Source organism: Hemiscyllium ocellatum, chromosome 6, assembly GCF_020745735.1.
Source record: "Hemiscyllium ocellatum isolate sHemOce1 chromosome 6, sHemOce1.pat.X.cur, whole genome shotgun sequence".
NCBI classification, from domain to species: domain Eukaryota; kingdom Metazoa; phylum Chordata; class Chondrichthyes; order Orectolobiformes; family Hemiscylliidae; genus Hemiscyllium; species Hemiscyllium ocellatum.
Window position 1 is genome coordinate 109,548,212 of NC_083406.1, and position 15,907 is coordinate 109,564,118.

The following is a 15,907-nucleotide window of genomic DNA, read 5'->3' on the forward strand; positions in this document are numbered from 1 at the left end:
AGTACACCTACTCTTCTGTGGTAAGGCTAAAAATGAAGAGGAGGGCAGTCAGCATTAGCATTGTATATCCTGCATGAAACCAGTGGCAGGAGGGGTTTCGGCCTACAATAAAGTCTGCAAATTATCACACGGGAATTGAAGGATCATTTGAGAAGTGGCTAGGGAGTCTGATCCCTTGCTGGGGTTTATCTGTCAGCAGACCTGTTCACAAAAGTTTAAACATGCAGGTTTATAAAATCATGACAGACAGGGATAGTGAATAGCCAAGGGTAGGGGAGACCGAAACTAGAGGACATTGGTTTAAGGCAGAGGGGAAGATCTAAAAAAAAAGGACCCAAGGAGATGGAATGAGGAAGTGGAGGAGGCAGGTACAATTAAAAATTAAAAGGCATCTGGATGACTAAATGAATAGGAAAGGTTGAGGGGGATATGGGCCAACTGCTGGCAAATGGACCTGGTCAGTATGGATGATTTGGACTTTTATAATTCTATGTAAATGATTTTAAAATGAAAAAGTTTAAAAAATACTTGAGATGTATATTGTTCCAATGCACCTGATGGGTGCCTGCCTCAGTGAGCAAAATGGCCTAGCAGCAGCATTGCAATGCAAAGTGGTGGTGCATTCCAAAGTGCAGCACAGACGTGGTGAACTGTGCTCCCAGCTAGTCCAAAATGTGCAGTGATGTGACTGTTGTGTCTCTAATGCCAACATCTGCCATGGGCTACATGCTGTCAAGCCCATGAAGTATATAGGGATGTTGAGGAATACCAAGACGGAGGTTCTGAGAAACAAGGGGCGAGCTGGAGCACAGGTACCTACTGACTTTTATATTGGGAATGGTCTAGTTTCTCTCTGCTTACAGGAGCACAGGAAATTGCAAGTAAATGAAGCAATACTAAGTGCAGAGATATAAATACTTGCAAATAAGTCTTTTGTCCTCACTCATGAAAGTCTCATTTCACTGGTCAAACACTGGCCAGGAAAATACAAGACAGAATGTCAAGAATCTTAAATTTCCCATCTTGTAAAATTTTCTCAGTTAACTCGTCGCTGCCCACATTGTCCAAAGGTTGAGAAAATTCAGTTCATAAATTCAAGTTTGACATCACAGATTATGAAGAACACACATTGCAGAAAGTTTTGAGGACTCAGGTAAGTGTAAGTGCTAATTACCCTTATTTTCAATCTTGTTACACAACTTTATATGAATAAACAGGAATAAATGTAGATTTAGACATTTTCAGCTCAGCAAGCTGAAAAATGGACACTAAGCGAGTCAGTATCTGTGATATTAATAAAAGAGGTAAGAGAAAGGATGTAGCTTTAAAATATCGAGACTGGCATTTGTAGTTTTTCTTTAATCTTTTCCAGGACAGCAAAAAAAGAAGAGTGTTATGAAGCAGAAATAAGTTAGAGGTGACAATTCTTTTGAAGAATTCAGAAGAAAAAACGTTCTTTAAAATTAATCCTCATCTATCTAACATTATGTCCCAAAACCAACATTGTTGGTTTTTAGTTTACTAGATATTTTTACTCTGCCCAAAAATGTATATGCCCATGGATATAAATGGCTTATCAAAATATTTAGGAATATAAGTTCCAGAGCTAGCCATTTAGCCTCTCAAGCCAGCTTTGCAGTGGCCGATTTCTAATCTAAAAATTACTAATTGACCACTCGTGGCGTAAGTGACTCAATATTATTGCTGAGTGAAATGGGGTTTCCTAAAACAGCTCTTCCTTCTTAAAACAAACTTAGCACTTCCATAACTTTCCTTAAATCTTGCTTTTAAAAAAAAAAGAAAATACAACAGGATCAGGTACAAAATTGTTAAAAATAGCTTTGATTCTAATTAAAGCACATGTTGACAACCTGATTACAAACCACAGAGTGCATAACTAAGTAAAAAACAAAAGAGTGGACTTTTTCTTGCATATATAAATAATGCCAGTGCACAGATGAACAAAATTTCAAAAGCATACAAACAAACAAAGTTTAAAATAAAAATTACTCTGCAAATAGGAGATGAAGGGTGACGGAGTATCATAAAAAGCTTTCTTGGGGGGGGGGGGGGGAAAGAGGTGGGGAAGAAAAGGAAATCAAGAAAACCTATTACCAAGAACAGGGTCATTTAATAAAAAGTCATTAGCAAAACTACATTTATATTCTACTACACATGCCACTTTCACCTGACATATGTAATGGAACAAGACCAACTCAAACATTAATTTTCTGCATTGCTTGGAAAAGATTAATTACTTGGAAAACAAATGGGGTAAATGAAGGAACAGAAATACAAAGTTCCTTACAAAGACATCCCTGGTACATTATTTCAACTTATCACCTCTTGAAGTGACTGTAACTATCAATATACAAGTGCTAAATACCTTTGCCTTCTCATGTAACAACTACCATGTCAGAAATTACCAGGCATCTGATCTGATTAGAATCAGCTGTCTGAAGGTCTGTTATTAGATAGCAATGTTCTTGCCATGCTATACCAGTGCAAATATAGTGCCAATCCAGAATGCATGTGCTACAATACAAATATAGGGCCAATTTAGGAATCGTATTCAACGGTACAAATATAGGCCCAATTCTGAATCTGTGTGCATAATGTAGCTATACACCATAAAGGGCTGAAATGTTTAGTTTGCATAATATTCATGTCTTTTATCAAAGCTTAAATACCCAATTATTAAACACTGACAGTTGGCTTGCAGGTGCAGCAGGCAATGAAGAGAACTGATGGCATGCTGGCTTGGGTATTGGAGTAGGGATGCCTTGCTGCAGTTATACAAAGTCTTGGTGGGGCCATGTCTTGAATGTTGTGCGCTGTTTTGGTTTCCTAGTCTGGGAGGGGCATTCTAGCTATTGAGGGAGTCCAGTAATGTTCACCAGACTGATCCCCTGGATAGCACGAATGACATAAGGAAACACTGGTTGGAGTGGGCTTGTATTCGCTTGAATGTAGAAGAATGAGGGGCCATCGCATACAAACATATCCGGATGGGACTGGACAGGCTAGATGGAAAGAATGTTCTTGCAATATTGGGGAAGTCAAGAACAAGGGGTCACAGCTAAGAATAAAAGCTATCAGCCATACAGGACTGAAAAGGAGGAAGAATTTTTTTCACTCAGTTGTGAACCTGTGGAATTCCCTTCCACATGAAGCTGCTGGGGCCAATTCATTAGACAGATTCTAGAGGGAGCTGGACGTGGCCCTTGCGACTAAAGGGATCAAAGGGTTTGTTGAGAGGGTAGGAATGGGATATTGAGATTGCATGATCAGCCATGATCGTATTGAATGGTGGTGCAGGCTCGAAGGGCTAAATGCATACTCCTGTACCTATTTTCTATGTCTCTACGTTTCTTTAATCCTTTAAACAACTTGTGTCAGTTTCAAATACCAAATATGCAAAGAAAATATTTTTCTGTAATGAGGGAAAGTCATAGGAACTAAATTGAAAAATGTCCTTACTGAATAGGCCGAAGTTAGGATTACTTCGAAAAAAAAAACAAATAAATATTAAATCAAAATATCTTGCTCACTAATTGCAATATTCCCCACTTGTCTGAGTAAGCACATTTCCAAAACCACTCAAGAAGCTAGACACCATAAAAAATAGCCTGTGTATCTGTTACTATACCCAAAAACATTCACTCCCAAAACCATGATGCTCAATAGCATCAGTGTGTACAATCTACAAGATGCACCACAGAAACTCTCCATGGCTCCTTACACCTCACCTGGATGGTAGTTGTTGTGTATTTGGAAGAACACTAGAGGCAGCAGATACATGACAACAACACCACTTTCAAGACACACACCAGCCTGACTTGGAAATAATATCAGCGTCTTCAGTGTTGCTGGGTCAAAATCCTAGAACTTCCAAATTAATGACATTATGAATTTATCTGTACCAACTGGATTGCAACAATTTAAGGTAACAGCTCAACACTTCTTTCTCAAGGGCAACTAAGGAGGGGAAATAAATGAAAGTCTAGTCTGTGATGTCCACAATCCCAGAATGTATAAAAACATATGGATGAGAGAAGGTAATTATATATTGTCATACAAGCCAATGCAGTATACCACATCCAAGTATCAAGTTGACAAATTTTACTTTCTAAATGGTGAGAAAATTAGTAAAGCCAAAGTACAAAGGGATCTGGGAGTGCTAGTCGAGGATTCTCTAAAGGTAAACATGCAGGTTGAGTCCGTGATTAAGAAAGCGAATGCAATGTTGTCTCTTATCTCAAGAGGGTTGGAATATAAAAACAGAGATGTGCTATTGAGACTTTATAAAGCTCTGGTTAGGCCCCATTTGGAGTACTGTGTCCAGATTTGGTCCCCACACCTCAGGAAGGACATACTGGCACTGGAACATGTCCAGCGGAGATTCACACGGATGATCCCTGGAATGGCAGGTCTAACATATGAGGAACGGCTGAGGATCCTGGGATTGTATTCGTTGGAGTTTAGAAGATTGAGGGGAGACTTAATAGAGACGTACAAGATAATACATGGCTTGGAAAGGGTGGACGCTAGGAAATTGTTTCCACTAGGCGAGGAGACTAGGACCCGTGGACACAGCCTTAGAATTAGAGGGGGTCAATTCAGAACAGAAATGTGGAGACATTTCTTCAGCCAGAGGGTGGTGGGCCTGTGGAATTCATTGCCACAGAGTGCAGTGGAGGCCGGGACACTAAATGTCTTCAAGGCCGAGATTGATAGATTCTTGTTGTCTCGAGGAATTAAGGGCTACGGGGAGAACGCTGGTAAGTGGAGTTGAAATGCCCATCAGCCATGATTGAATGGCGGAGTGGACTCGATGGGCCGAATGGCCTTACTTCCACTCCTATGTCTTATGATCTTAAATATCACAAAACCAGCAATTTCCAAAAAGTTCATATCAGAATCGAACACACAAAGTTCATATAAGAATCGAACACACAAGTGGGCGGCACGGTGGCACAGTGGTTAGCACTGCTGCCTCACAGCGCCTGAGACCTGGGTTCAATTCCCGACTCAGGCGACTGACTGTGTGGAGTTTGCACGTTCTCCCCGTGTCTGCGTGGGTTTCCTCCGGGTGCTCCGGTTTCCTCCTACAGTCCAAAGATGTGTGGGTTAGGTGAATTGGCCATGCTAAATTGCCCGTAGTGTTAGGTAAGGGGTAAATGTAGGCGTATAGGTGGGTTGCACTTCGGCGGGTCGGTGTGGACTTGTTGGGCCGAAGGGCCTGTTTCCACACTGTAAGTAATCTAATCTAATCGAAAATGTTAATCAGCTAGAAAATAAAATTTATAATTGCACCACTATCTATCCCATCTGCTAATTTTCTCCATCTCCATGCATGCTCAAGCTACTTTTGCTTTCTGACTAAATCTTTAGGAGTCACTGGCAAATTCAGCATTTGTTATCCATCCCTGATTGCCTTTACCCAGCCATCTCACAGGGCAGTCAAAAAAGTCAACCACATTGCTGCCAGTCTGGAGTCAAATGTAGACCAGGATGGGTGAGGATGTTGGTGAACTAGACAGGTTGTTACAAATGATCAAAGTGCCATAAAAGTGCTGTTACTGACACTAGCTTTTGGTTCTAGATTAATTTAAATTTCACCAGTTGCCATCCTCTCTAGATTTTGGGGAGATAGTGGCTCCCCAAATGTTACTCAACAAGTAATCCAGAGACCCAGGCCAATAATCTAGAGACATGGGTTAAAATTCTAGATGACAATTAGAGAAACTAAAATTAAATTAACCCATTCCTCCTCAATATAGGTAGTTCACTTCCAGCATTTGTCTACTGTTGTTGGCCCGAAGCCAATAAGCTACAGCTAGAAACCTAGTTAAACAAGCAGACTGGCTCACCTGCACCAAGGTGGTTAGATAATACTTGTCAGTGAAACTGGATTATTGCAAATTATTTTTAACAGCTTACAAAAGTTTGAGCAGACAAGAAATTTCCCCCTCCCAATTCACAAGAAATTATGGTTGGAAATATTAGAAGAATTTATGAATTGCCAACAAAAATGAGATCCAAAGCACCTATTCTACGGTTCATACACTACTTTTCTCAAAAGCCTTCAAACAATTAAAACATTTCTACTTTGTTCCACCTCTTTTTTACATTTAGGCCAAATTTACTTTCCCCTTCCACCTTTCATTTAGTTATTGAGATGACTACCCATCTTCATCACTCCAAGTCAACATTGACCAATAGGAAAATGGCTATACTGTTGATTTTTCAGCCTTTTAGCAATAGCAGAACACTTCAGTTCTTTTTGAAAAAACTACTGTTTAAAAAAATGGAATGGAATTTAAGTTCCATGTGTTGGTTATTATTGGAATTAACCATTGCCCTTACCTCATTACAGCCTAGGATCCAAATTACTTCACCCCAAAAAATGGTAGCAGCTTATTCAAAAACTAAAAAAGGTTGAGAGAATTGTATTGTCCTACATAGTTTTATCATCCACAGGGAGTATCATTAGTTTTTCACAAATTAAAGTACAATATATAGGAATAATTGCATAGAATGCATTTGACCAACTAACTGCATATAATTATGGTCCCATGCTCCCAATAGCATACAATTCAATTTGTAGGAACATAAGAATAGGAATAGACAATCAAGGGCCCTCAGAACTACTCTACCATTCAATTCGAACAGTTAATCAACTTCATTTTCCCACATTTGCTCAAAACTTCCCAACAATAAAAAAAAATCAGATTCAGAAACTAAAGTATCTACAAATCTCATGCAAGTCAAGACTTTTTCTATTGCCAATCCATACATGGTTTCTTCAATTTTTCACTTTTACTATTACTGCAATGTTAATGTGCTTGCTCAAAAAAAAAGAGAAAATATATTCAAACGACTTCAGCAACTAATAGCTGTCAACACCGTATTCAGGGGGAAAAAAATGGTTTACTGTTGCCTATTCTGGCTGCTAAAATATTTTAGCAAATTGACAAAACAAGAGAAAGCACTCACGAATTCAAGTAATGATGGATCACAGAGTGCTTTGAAATGCAAAAGGCAAAATAGATTAAAATAGCTAGAGTTATGACAAAAACTAACATCAGTCTTTGGAAGTAAAAGAAAGTGCAAATATAAAGATAAATTCAGGACAGTGTTTCACTGCACAGTTGACAAAGCAGCATAGACAAATGGTAAAAGTGGAGTTCGGGACAGTTATTAGGTAGAAATAAATCGATGAAGGATAAAAACACTGTCTGCTTTTAACAAACTAATAAAGGAAGAATTTGCTTGAACATTTGTACATATTTTGAAATCATGTTTGGCAGGCTCCAAAGCTTTACTCCATAAGAACAAATTTATCCAAGACTCTCATCTTAATTCTACCCTAAAAAGCTGCAACTATCCTCACTGCATTCCATTCGCAATAATTTCACTAGGATGAGATGCTCTACCTGACTTCACTCTCCACAGTTTGACATAGTTCCTACAAATTTTCACTCTTACAATTCAGCACTGCTGGGAACCCCAACTCTACCATCTTAATCACTTGTCATTCCACCAAGAAACTCAAATCATTTTTCATAAAATCTCACCATTGTGCAATTAACTTTCAGAACTGTTATCTCTGCTACTCCTCAAATCAATCCTTCAGGTTTATTGTGTTCGTATTATGACCAGCAAATTTACCATGGATTTGAGGTGGACCTTTTATGGATAGTAAAAGCTCAATAACACATTATATACATTTGCCAACTAACCAAGGGAGAATTCTAGCTGAAAAATGTCACTAAGTGTGAGTTCTTCATTCCAGTGAAAATAAAAAGACAATATTCAACTTCTTTTTTAATAGAAGAAAAATTGGAGTTTCAAGTGAAAAACATGCAACACTTACAGCTTTAATCCCCGATGATCTCCTCGTTGTTCGAGCACTTAATCCATTTCTAGGACTTAAAACTGTGCCAGATGGGAGAGCCGAAGTAAGCTGGGATGGAGGACTTGAACAAAATTTACAACTCACTAAAGGGGAAGTTGAGTAACTCAATATGTTCAATTCAGAGGTGGAATGTTTGTTGTTATTGCTTACAGTTGAAGGTTGGTCATTTGATGCATCACCAATGCCGACTTCAATAGTTTCACCAGACTGTATTCGTTTCAGGTAATCTTTCAGCATGGACTGCGTCGTTGTCTCGCTCAACCAACACAGGAAGAGTTCATCAACTTTCATTTTAAGAACAGGTTGTAGAACTGGAGCAGCTGGCATTGTCACTTGAATCAGGATGTGCCAAAAACCAAGATTATTGTTAGAAACTGTTTGTAGTGACTTGTCAGTGGAAAACAAATTCTTGTGCGGTCTTCCTCCACTTTACGCAAATAAAAGAATTCCTGGGAAAAGGAAACAAAGTTTTTAAATCGAAAAGTCTACTGAGTTTTTGTTGTTGTTTATTTCTGCCAGTTTCATTTGATAAGGTAGACAAAAACAATTTTGCAATTAGTGCCTATAAAATATTCCAATCAGGCAGAAAACTGCAAACAACACCTTAATTTTCCCTCCTTCTTGTGGAAACTAAACCAGAGTTTAGCATCATTAATGGTTACAACAGAAGAAGCTATTCAGCCTGTCAAATCCATTCCAGCTGTCTAACAAGAGCAATTGAGAAGGTTCCTTTCAACATTGTCTTACAAGTATTTTACACTTTAGGGGCCAACCAAGTCTCCTTCAAAAGCCACTACTGAACCTGTCCCCATCATCATCTCAGGCAATGCATTTCAGACTCTTGCACCAGTGGCAGCCAATTTCACATTACAATCCATTAAACTACAGTTATCCATCAATAAGTTTAGGGAATACACTTCAAATTTTAACGTTTCAACTTACAAAATAAAACTGAAGACGTTTGTGATTTAGCACCAAAAATTAACCATGAAATAATAAATTGTTCTTAGATGGCACCCTTGACATACTAAAGCATCTCAATAGCACAGTCAAACAAAATGTCAACACCAAGTCACACAGACACACTAAGATAGTCTGATATGTTTTAAGGAGGAAAGATAGGTGGAAAGGGAACTCCAGAGCTTAGGACCTAGTTTGGTAAAGGCATGGTGACCAATTGCACAGCACTTGAAACTGGGAATGTCCAGAGGTCAAAATTAAAGCACCAGAAAGACTGTGGGACGTGGAAGAGGTTGCTATTTGGAGTGCCAGAGTCATCTGGAAACAAGGATGAGCATTTTCAAGCTGAGGCATTTCTAACCAGCGCACATCAGTAAGGTATGGGAGATGGGGGTGGAAGTGAGATGACAGGTGAATGAGATGTGGTACCAATACGACCACAAACAGCAACGTTTCAGATGGCCTTAGGTTTACATAGATTAGAACATGGGAAATAAGCAGTAATGTGTTGGAAAAATTAAGTCCATAAATATAAAATGCATAGATTATGGTTTCAGTAGAAGAACTGAGGCAAGGACAGAGTTGGGTTATGTGGTGAAGATGGAAATAGGTGGCCTCACTGATTGCCTGGATATGTAATTGGAAAATAACAAGATTAATTATGACATCAGTATGGTGAACAGTACAAGAGAGCTGGCAGAGAGAGAGGAACTGAGCAGCCAGATAAGAGGCAAGATTAGAGTGGTGCTGGAAAAGCACAGCAGGTCAGGCAGCATCCGAGAAGGAAAATCGACATTTAGGGCAAAGGCACCTCAAATTTTCTTTTTTTTGTGGGGGGGGGGGGGGGGGGGGGGGGGGGAGCGAAGAGAGAAGGACATGATCAAGGGGGTCTTTGAGTTAGCACCTGGCTTCAGCAGCGTAGAGGTCAGTGTGCGAAACTACCACTGCACTTCCTTTATCCACTAGTTTCATGGTGAGTTTGGGACTGGAGCAGAAGGAGTGGAGGGCTGCGCGAGAGGTGAGAGGCTGGAGTGGGGGTGGGGAATAGACAGGTTGAGGCAGTTAATGTCTTGGCAGCAGTTGGAAATAGAGATCAAGGGCGGGTAATAGGCCAGCACAGGGTGTTCAGATGGATGGAGTGTGTTGGAGGCGGGTGAAGGGGTCCTCAGAAGGTGGGCAGGATTCCTGACTGAAAAAGCTCAGAGGCGGAAGCAGTGGGGAAAAAAAAGTGTTTGACGTCACAACATGTATTGAATTCGTTGATGCGTGGATGGAGGAAGATGAAGGTAAGGCCTTTGCTGAGGACTGATCGTTCGCCCTCAGTGAAGGGGAGGTCTGGGGTGATGGGGAAGGGCTTTTGCCCAAAACATCAATTTTCCTGCTCCTTGGATGCTGCCTGACCTGCTGTACTTTTCCAGCACCACTCTAATCTTGACTCTGATCTCTAGCATCTGCAGTCCTCACTTTCACCTATATAAGGGAGACAATTGCTTCATCAGCAGGAATCTGCTATTTGTAGCTGGTCAAATATAATGCAATGCTAATTTCATACTACAAATGAATTATGTCCATAGGGCATTAAGAGAGGACCTACAATCAGTTCATTCATCCATAGTTTGGGAGAAGATTTGTAGCTCGGGTGCTCGTTGTTGTGGTTCTGTTCGCCGAGCTGGGAGTTTGTGTTGCAAATGTTTTGTCCCCTTTCTAGGTGACATCCTCAGTGCTTGGGAGCCTCCTGTGAAGTGCTTCTGTGACGAAAACATCACAGAAGCGCTTCACAGGAGGCTCCCAAGCACTGAGGATGTCACCTAGAAAGGGGACAAAACATTTGCAACACAAACTCCCAATTCGACAAACAGAACCACAACATTCATCGATATATCAGAAGTTTCTTTATGCTAATGACATCCGACAACCAATAGTAGAGAAGTTAACTGATGACGCACTAAACAACTACTGTGATAAGGGGTGGGTACAGGTGCAGAGGCCCCTGGGTGTATATATTCACCAACTACTCAAGATGACAGGACAGGTAAGAGTCATATACTTTCATTCTAACTCCATCCCCATCTCCTATCATGAAGAAAAAGGAGTTCTGAAGGAGGGTCACTGGACCTGAAACATTAACGTTGCTTTCTTTCCACAGATGCTGCCAGACTTGCTAAGATTTTCCAGCAACTTCTCTTTTTGTTTCAGATTTCCAGCACCTGCAGTTGGGTGTCTGGTGTTTAAAAATTCACTCTTGGGACATGGGCATTGCTGGCTTGAATGCATTTATTACATTTTCCTAGTTGCCCTTTAAAGGTGGTGGGGAGCTGCCTTCTTGAACCACTGCAGTCCACATGCTGGAGGTTAACCCACAATACTCTTTATGAAGAAAACTACAGGATTTTGATCCAATGACAATGAAGGAACGGCGAATTATTTCCAAGTCAAGATGGTGAGTAGCTTGGAGGGGAACTTGCAGATAGTGACGTACCCTTGTATTTGGCTTTGGAAGGTGTTATCCAAGGATCTTTGGTGAATTTCTGCAGTGTATCCTGTTAGATAGTACTTGCTGCTGCTACTACTACTACTACTACTACTGAGCATTAATAGTTGAGAGAGTGGATATTTATGGATGTGGTGTCAATCAAGCAGGCTGCTTTGTCCTGGATGGTGTCAAGCTCCTCGAATATTGTTAGAGATGCACCTATCCAGGCAAGTGGGGAGTATTCCATCACACTCCTGACTTGTGCCTTGTAAATGGTGGCTAGGCTTTGGGGAGTTAGATGGTGACTTATTTGCCACAATATTTCAAATCTCTGACCTGCTCTTGTAGTCAGGTGTTGATATGGGGTTTCTGGTCAATGATAACACATGATGTTTCAGTGATATTCAATGGTGTTACTGTCCAAGGGCAGTGGTTACATCATCACTTATTGGAGATGTAAAAGCACCTTTCTACATACTTACTAATCATAATTAGTAAGGTTAAGGATTGGAAGCAAATCACATTTCTCAGCACACATTCATGAGAGAGAAAAAAAACCTAACCATCAACAGTTCTATGAAATAGCAATATCCTGCTCACTGATATTCAATTTAGGTTTGGTTAGAAAAAAAAACCTCAAAATGAAGGAAGAGTGACTTCCCATAACTTCAAGGCAGCATGTAACTGAAGTATTCTGTACTCTCTAGAATTTAGAATAATGTGAGGAAAGCTTCCTGAAATGTAAGATTCTTAAGGGGCTTGACAAGATAGATGCAGAGAGGCTATTTCCCCCTGTGGGTAGAGTCCAGGACCAGAGGATATAATCTGAGTAAGGGGTCACCCATTTCAGGCAGCAATGAGAATGTTTTCTTCCCTCTCTCAGATAGTAGTCAATCTGAGAAATTCTTTACCTCAGAGCGCTGTCAAGGCCAGATTGCTAAGTATATTCAAAGACAGACAGGTTTTTAAAATCAGCAAGGATATCACGGGTTATGGGTAAAAGGCAGGAAAATAGAGCTCAAGGTTATTTGATCAGGCATGATCTCACCAAATGGCAGAGAAGACTTAATGGCCTGAATAGCCTATTTCTGTTCCAACGAGTACAGTTCCAACAAGAAGCTCAACATCATCCAGAACCAAGTGGCCTTTTCAATTGGCACCCATCCACTACCTTCAATGTTCACTTCTAACCAATTAACATACATCTTGTACATAGCACACATGGTATCACAGGAACGTGCCAGAGCTCTTTCCCAATGCCTTTCAATCCCATGAACTCCGTTAGTACATGCTAGATCCGTTTGATAGATCAGCTATGATTCTATTGGATATCGAAGGATTGAATGGCTTACTCCTGTTCCCATTTCTTATGGTTTAAAAAAAAGGGCAGCAGATGCACAGGTACATCCTTGGAATTAAATCACTATTCCTCAACTGCCACCCTGATAGCAATGTTGATGGCACCACATGGTTTAAAAAAAATGGAGATGAGTAAATAAAAAGTTCATCTTGCCACTGACATTCATCCTTTGAGCAAATTATTCATGAATGCTTTTCTGGTTGTAAGCAAGAGCCTCAGCTCCCTATAGTCACAAAACATGCTCTTGAATTAAAAAAAGGATGATGAAAAAGTGTTGTGCAAATTAGCCTATATTGTTTGAGTAAGAGCGCAAACAACCTTACTATTATTAAATCAACCTGCTCAGAGATGTCATTACACATCTCTGGAGCAAGTAGAACTTGAATCCAGATCTCCTGGTTCCGAGGTAGGGACACTACCACTGCACCAAAAGGGTCTCTATGTCCTCACTAGATCATTTACATATTAATCAACATCATTCAACCCTTGTTTTGAGGATGATGACTACTACTAAGCCACTATGTTATGACAACAAGAGAAGGTCAGAGTTTAGAAATTCTGCAGTGATCACCTGACCTCTCAATTCCCCAGAGCCTGTCCACCATCTACAAGGTACAAGGCAGTAGCGTGATGGAATGTTCTCCACTTGCCTAGATGAGTACTGCGTCCACAAACTCCAAGAAGATTGACATTATCGAGGACAAAGCAACCTACTAAGGCAGCTCATCCACAAATACTCCCTTCCTCCACCATCAATATTCAGCAATAGGGCATGCTACTCAAGATACAGATTTTCACCAAGGTTCCTCTGACAGCACTTACCAAACCAATTATCATCGAGGAGGACAAGGGCAGCAAAGACATAGGAACTCCAACAATTGCACGTTTTGCTTCAAGCTAGTCACCATAGAGATAAGTTGCCCTCACTGTCACTGGGCCAAAGTCCTGAAATTCCCTCCACAATAGTATTGTGGATCTATCTACAGCACATAGCCTGCAATGATTCAAAGCAGCAGCTCATCTTCTCAAGGGCAACAAATGCTAACCATCCACCAACATGCATATCTCAAGTGAATAAAAACAAAAATCAGTATTGCAGGATCAAAACCTCCTACACTTCTTTCCTGGAGCAGAGGCTGAGGGGTATCCTTATACATGTTTATAAAATCGTGAGGGGCACAGATAGAGTGAATAACCAAAATATTTTTCTCCAGGGTAGGGAAGTCCAAAACTAGAGAACATAGGTTTAAGGTGACAGGGGAAAGATTTAAAAGAGACCTGAGGGGCATCTTTTCCACACAGAGGGCAGTACATGTATGTAACAAGCTACCAGATGAAGTGGGTACAACAACATTTAAAAGGATTGATGTATGAATAGGAAGGGTTGAGAGGGATGTGGGCCAAATGCTGGCAAATGGGACTAAGTCAGATTGTGATGTCTGGTCAGCATGGGTTGAACAAAAGTATCCGTTTCCATGACTTTACAACTGCCCTGTGGTCTACCTACAGCACTGGAATTGCAGCAGTTAAAAAAAAATCATCACCAACTTGTCAAGAGCAAGAAGTGATGACCAATAAATGTTGGCCTAGCTAGTAATGCCCACATCTCACTGAGGAATTATAATATAAAGGCTCGCTATCTCTTCAAAATAAAATCCTTAATAGAAATATTCACTGCAGTTGTTTTAAAATCATGACTGGTACAAGTAAGCCTTCAATTAATTGAGAGCAAAGAAAGATGGAAATTCATGGACTTGGACAGTATAGAGGGTAGTTTTGTCAAGTCAAAAACAATAGAAGTCATCCCTAAAATTAGAGTCTTGTTTCAAATAAAATACTTGATTTGTCCCATGGTAATTTTTTAAACTCTGCAAGGGTTGTTTGTGGTACAGTAACAATGTCCTAACATCTAGACAAGGAGGCATAGATTCAAGACCCACCTGCACCACACACACACATTTGTGGGGTGAATTGGTACTTGCAGAACAACAATTTATTTTGCTCAAAAACTGCATGAGTCCATATAAGAGTCAGTAAATCCATTCATTAGATTAGAATCAATCTGAACATTGTGGCACAGGCAGTCTCACACAGGCACCTCACACCTTAAATGCATTATCTGGACCAATATGGCATCCATTGTTAAAATTCACCTGAGAATAACTATGAAAAGTTCTGAGATTTATATATGAAAAAGCTGAAACCAACACAGCTATTCTAAAAAATGAGAGACTTAACAAACAATCCAGATCTTATTCAACATATAATTTCAGTTACATCATACTGTAAACTTGTTATAAATTGTGTCTTACTACCTTCCACTCCACAACCAGCTGAAGGAGCATCGCTCCAAAGGCATGTGCTTCTAAATAAACCTGTTGGACTAACCGGGCGTTGTGTGATTTTTAACTTCCTGCACCAGAGATGTCATAACATCTCTAGTGCATTAGAAACTACAATCTAAAATCAACATGGCTTTAATTGAAGCGTTAACATGATACCGGAGGGAGGGGCGGGGAAAGGGGTTGGCCTAGGTGGGGAGACTGAAGCCTGGCGTTTGGTTGCCATGCCATCCATTCCTCGGCTGCTAATTGTAGGCCGCTCTATGGAATGACACTCATTGGCGGGGGAAGGAGGGCACTCTAAGGCTTCTTAACGCCAGCAGATACGGCACATTGCTCCTACCTGTTATTGCTTCTACTAGTACCGCCGCCGGTCGACTTGCTGTCACCTTCCTGCCCCCTGAGCCTGTCAGCCGGCTCCTCCCGCCTCTTGTTTCCCGCCCCGCCCCCAGCCGTTCAAACATCTCGCGAGAACAGCGGCAATCACCACACACCCACCCCCCGCCCCCAACCGCGCGCGGCCCGGTCACCCCGGCAACGCGGGCACGCGAGGATCTCCCGCCTTTGCAGAAATGATACAGTAACATGGGTGGCACGTGGCAAAAGCTCAGGGCATTCAAGGTTTATCAGGACTTCTGTGAATGGAGATATTTTAATTTCCATTTCTTTCATCTTCCCCGCCCATGCACAAAATCACAATTTCAGGACTTGCACCGTTGCAGGACTTTCACGAGGGCTCCGGTTAGCTCAGTTGATGGTTGACTTATGATGCAGAGCCTAGATGTTAATAGCTGAGACTCAATTCCTGCATCTCCATGGATTCTCTTTTCATCTAACATTTCAAGTGCAGC

At 40.8% G+C, this 15,907-nt stretch overlaps 1 protein-coding gene across 1 annotated transcript in view; it reads right to left on the minus strand.

The window, feature by feature from the left end:
• The window catches only part of ppp2r3b (protein phosphatase 2, regulatory subunit B'', beta), a 139,548-nt gene extending 124,066 nt beyond the window's left edge, over window positions 1–15,482 (minus strand). Inside the window, exons 1-2 of the mRNA XM_060826849.1 lie at window positions 15,400–15,482; window positions 7,880–8,370 (exon numbers count right to left, since the gene is read on the minus strand). Of these exons, the coding sequence (XP_060682832.1) occupies window positions 7,880–8,248 (369 nt within the window). The 5' untranslated portion in view covers window positions 8,249–8,370; window positions 15,400–15,482. The remainder of the gene's footprint in view (window positions 1–7,879; window positions 8,371–15,399) is intronic.
• Window positions 15,483–15,907: the final 425 nt, after the last annotated feature.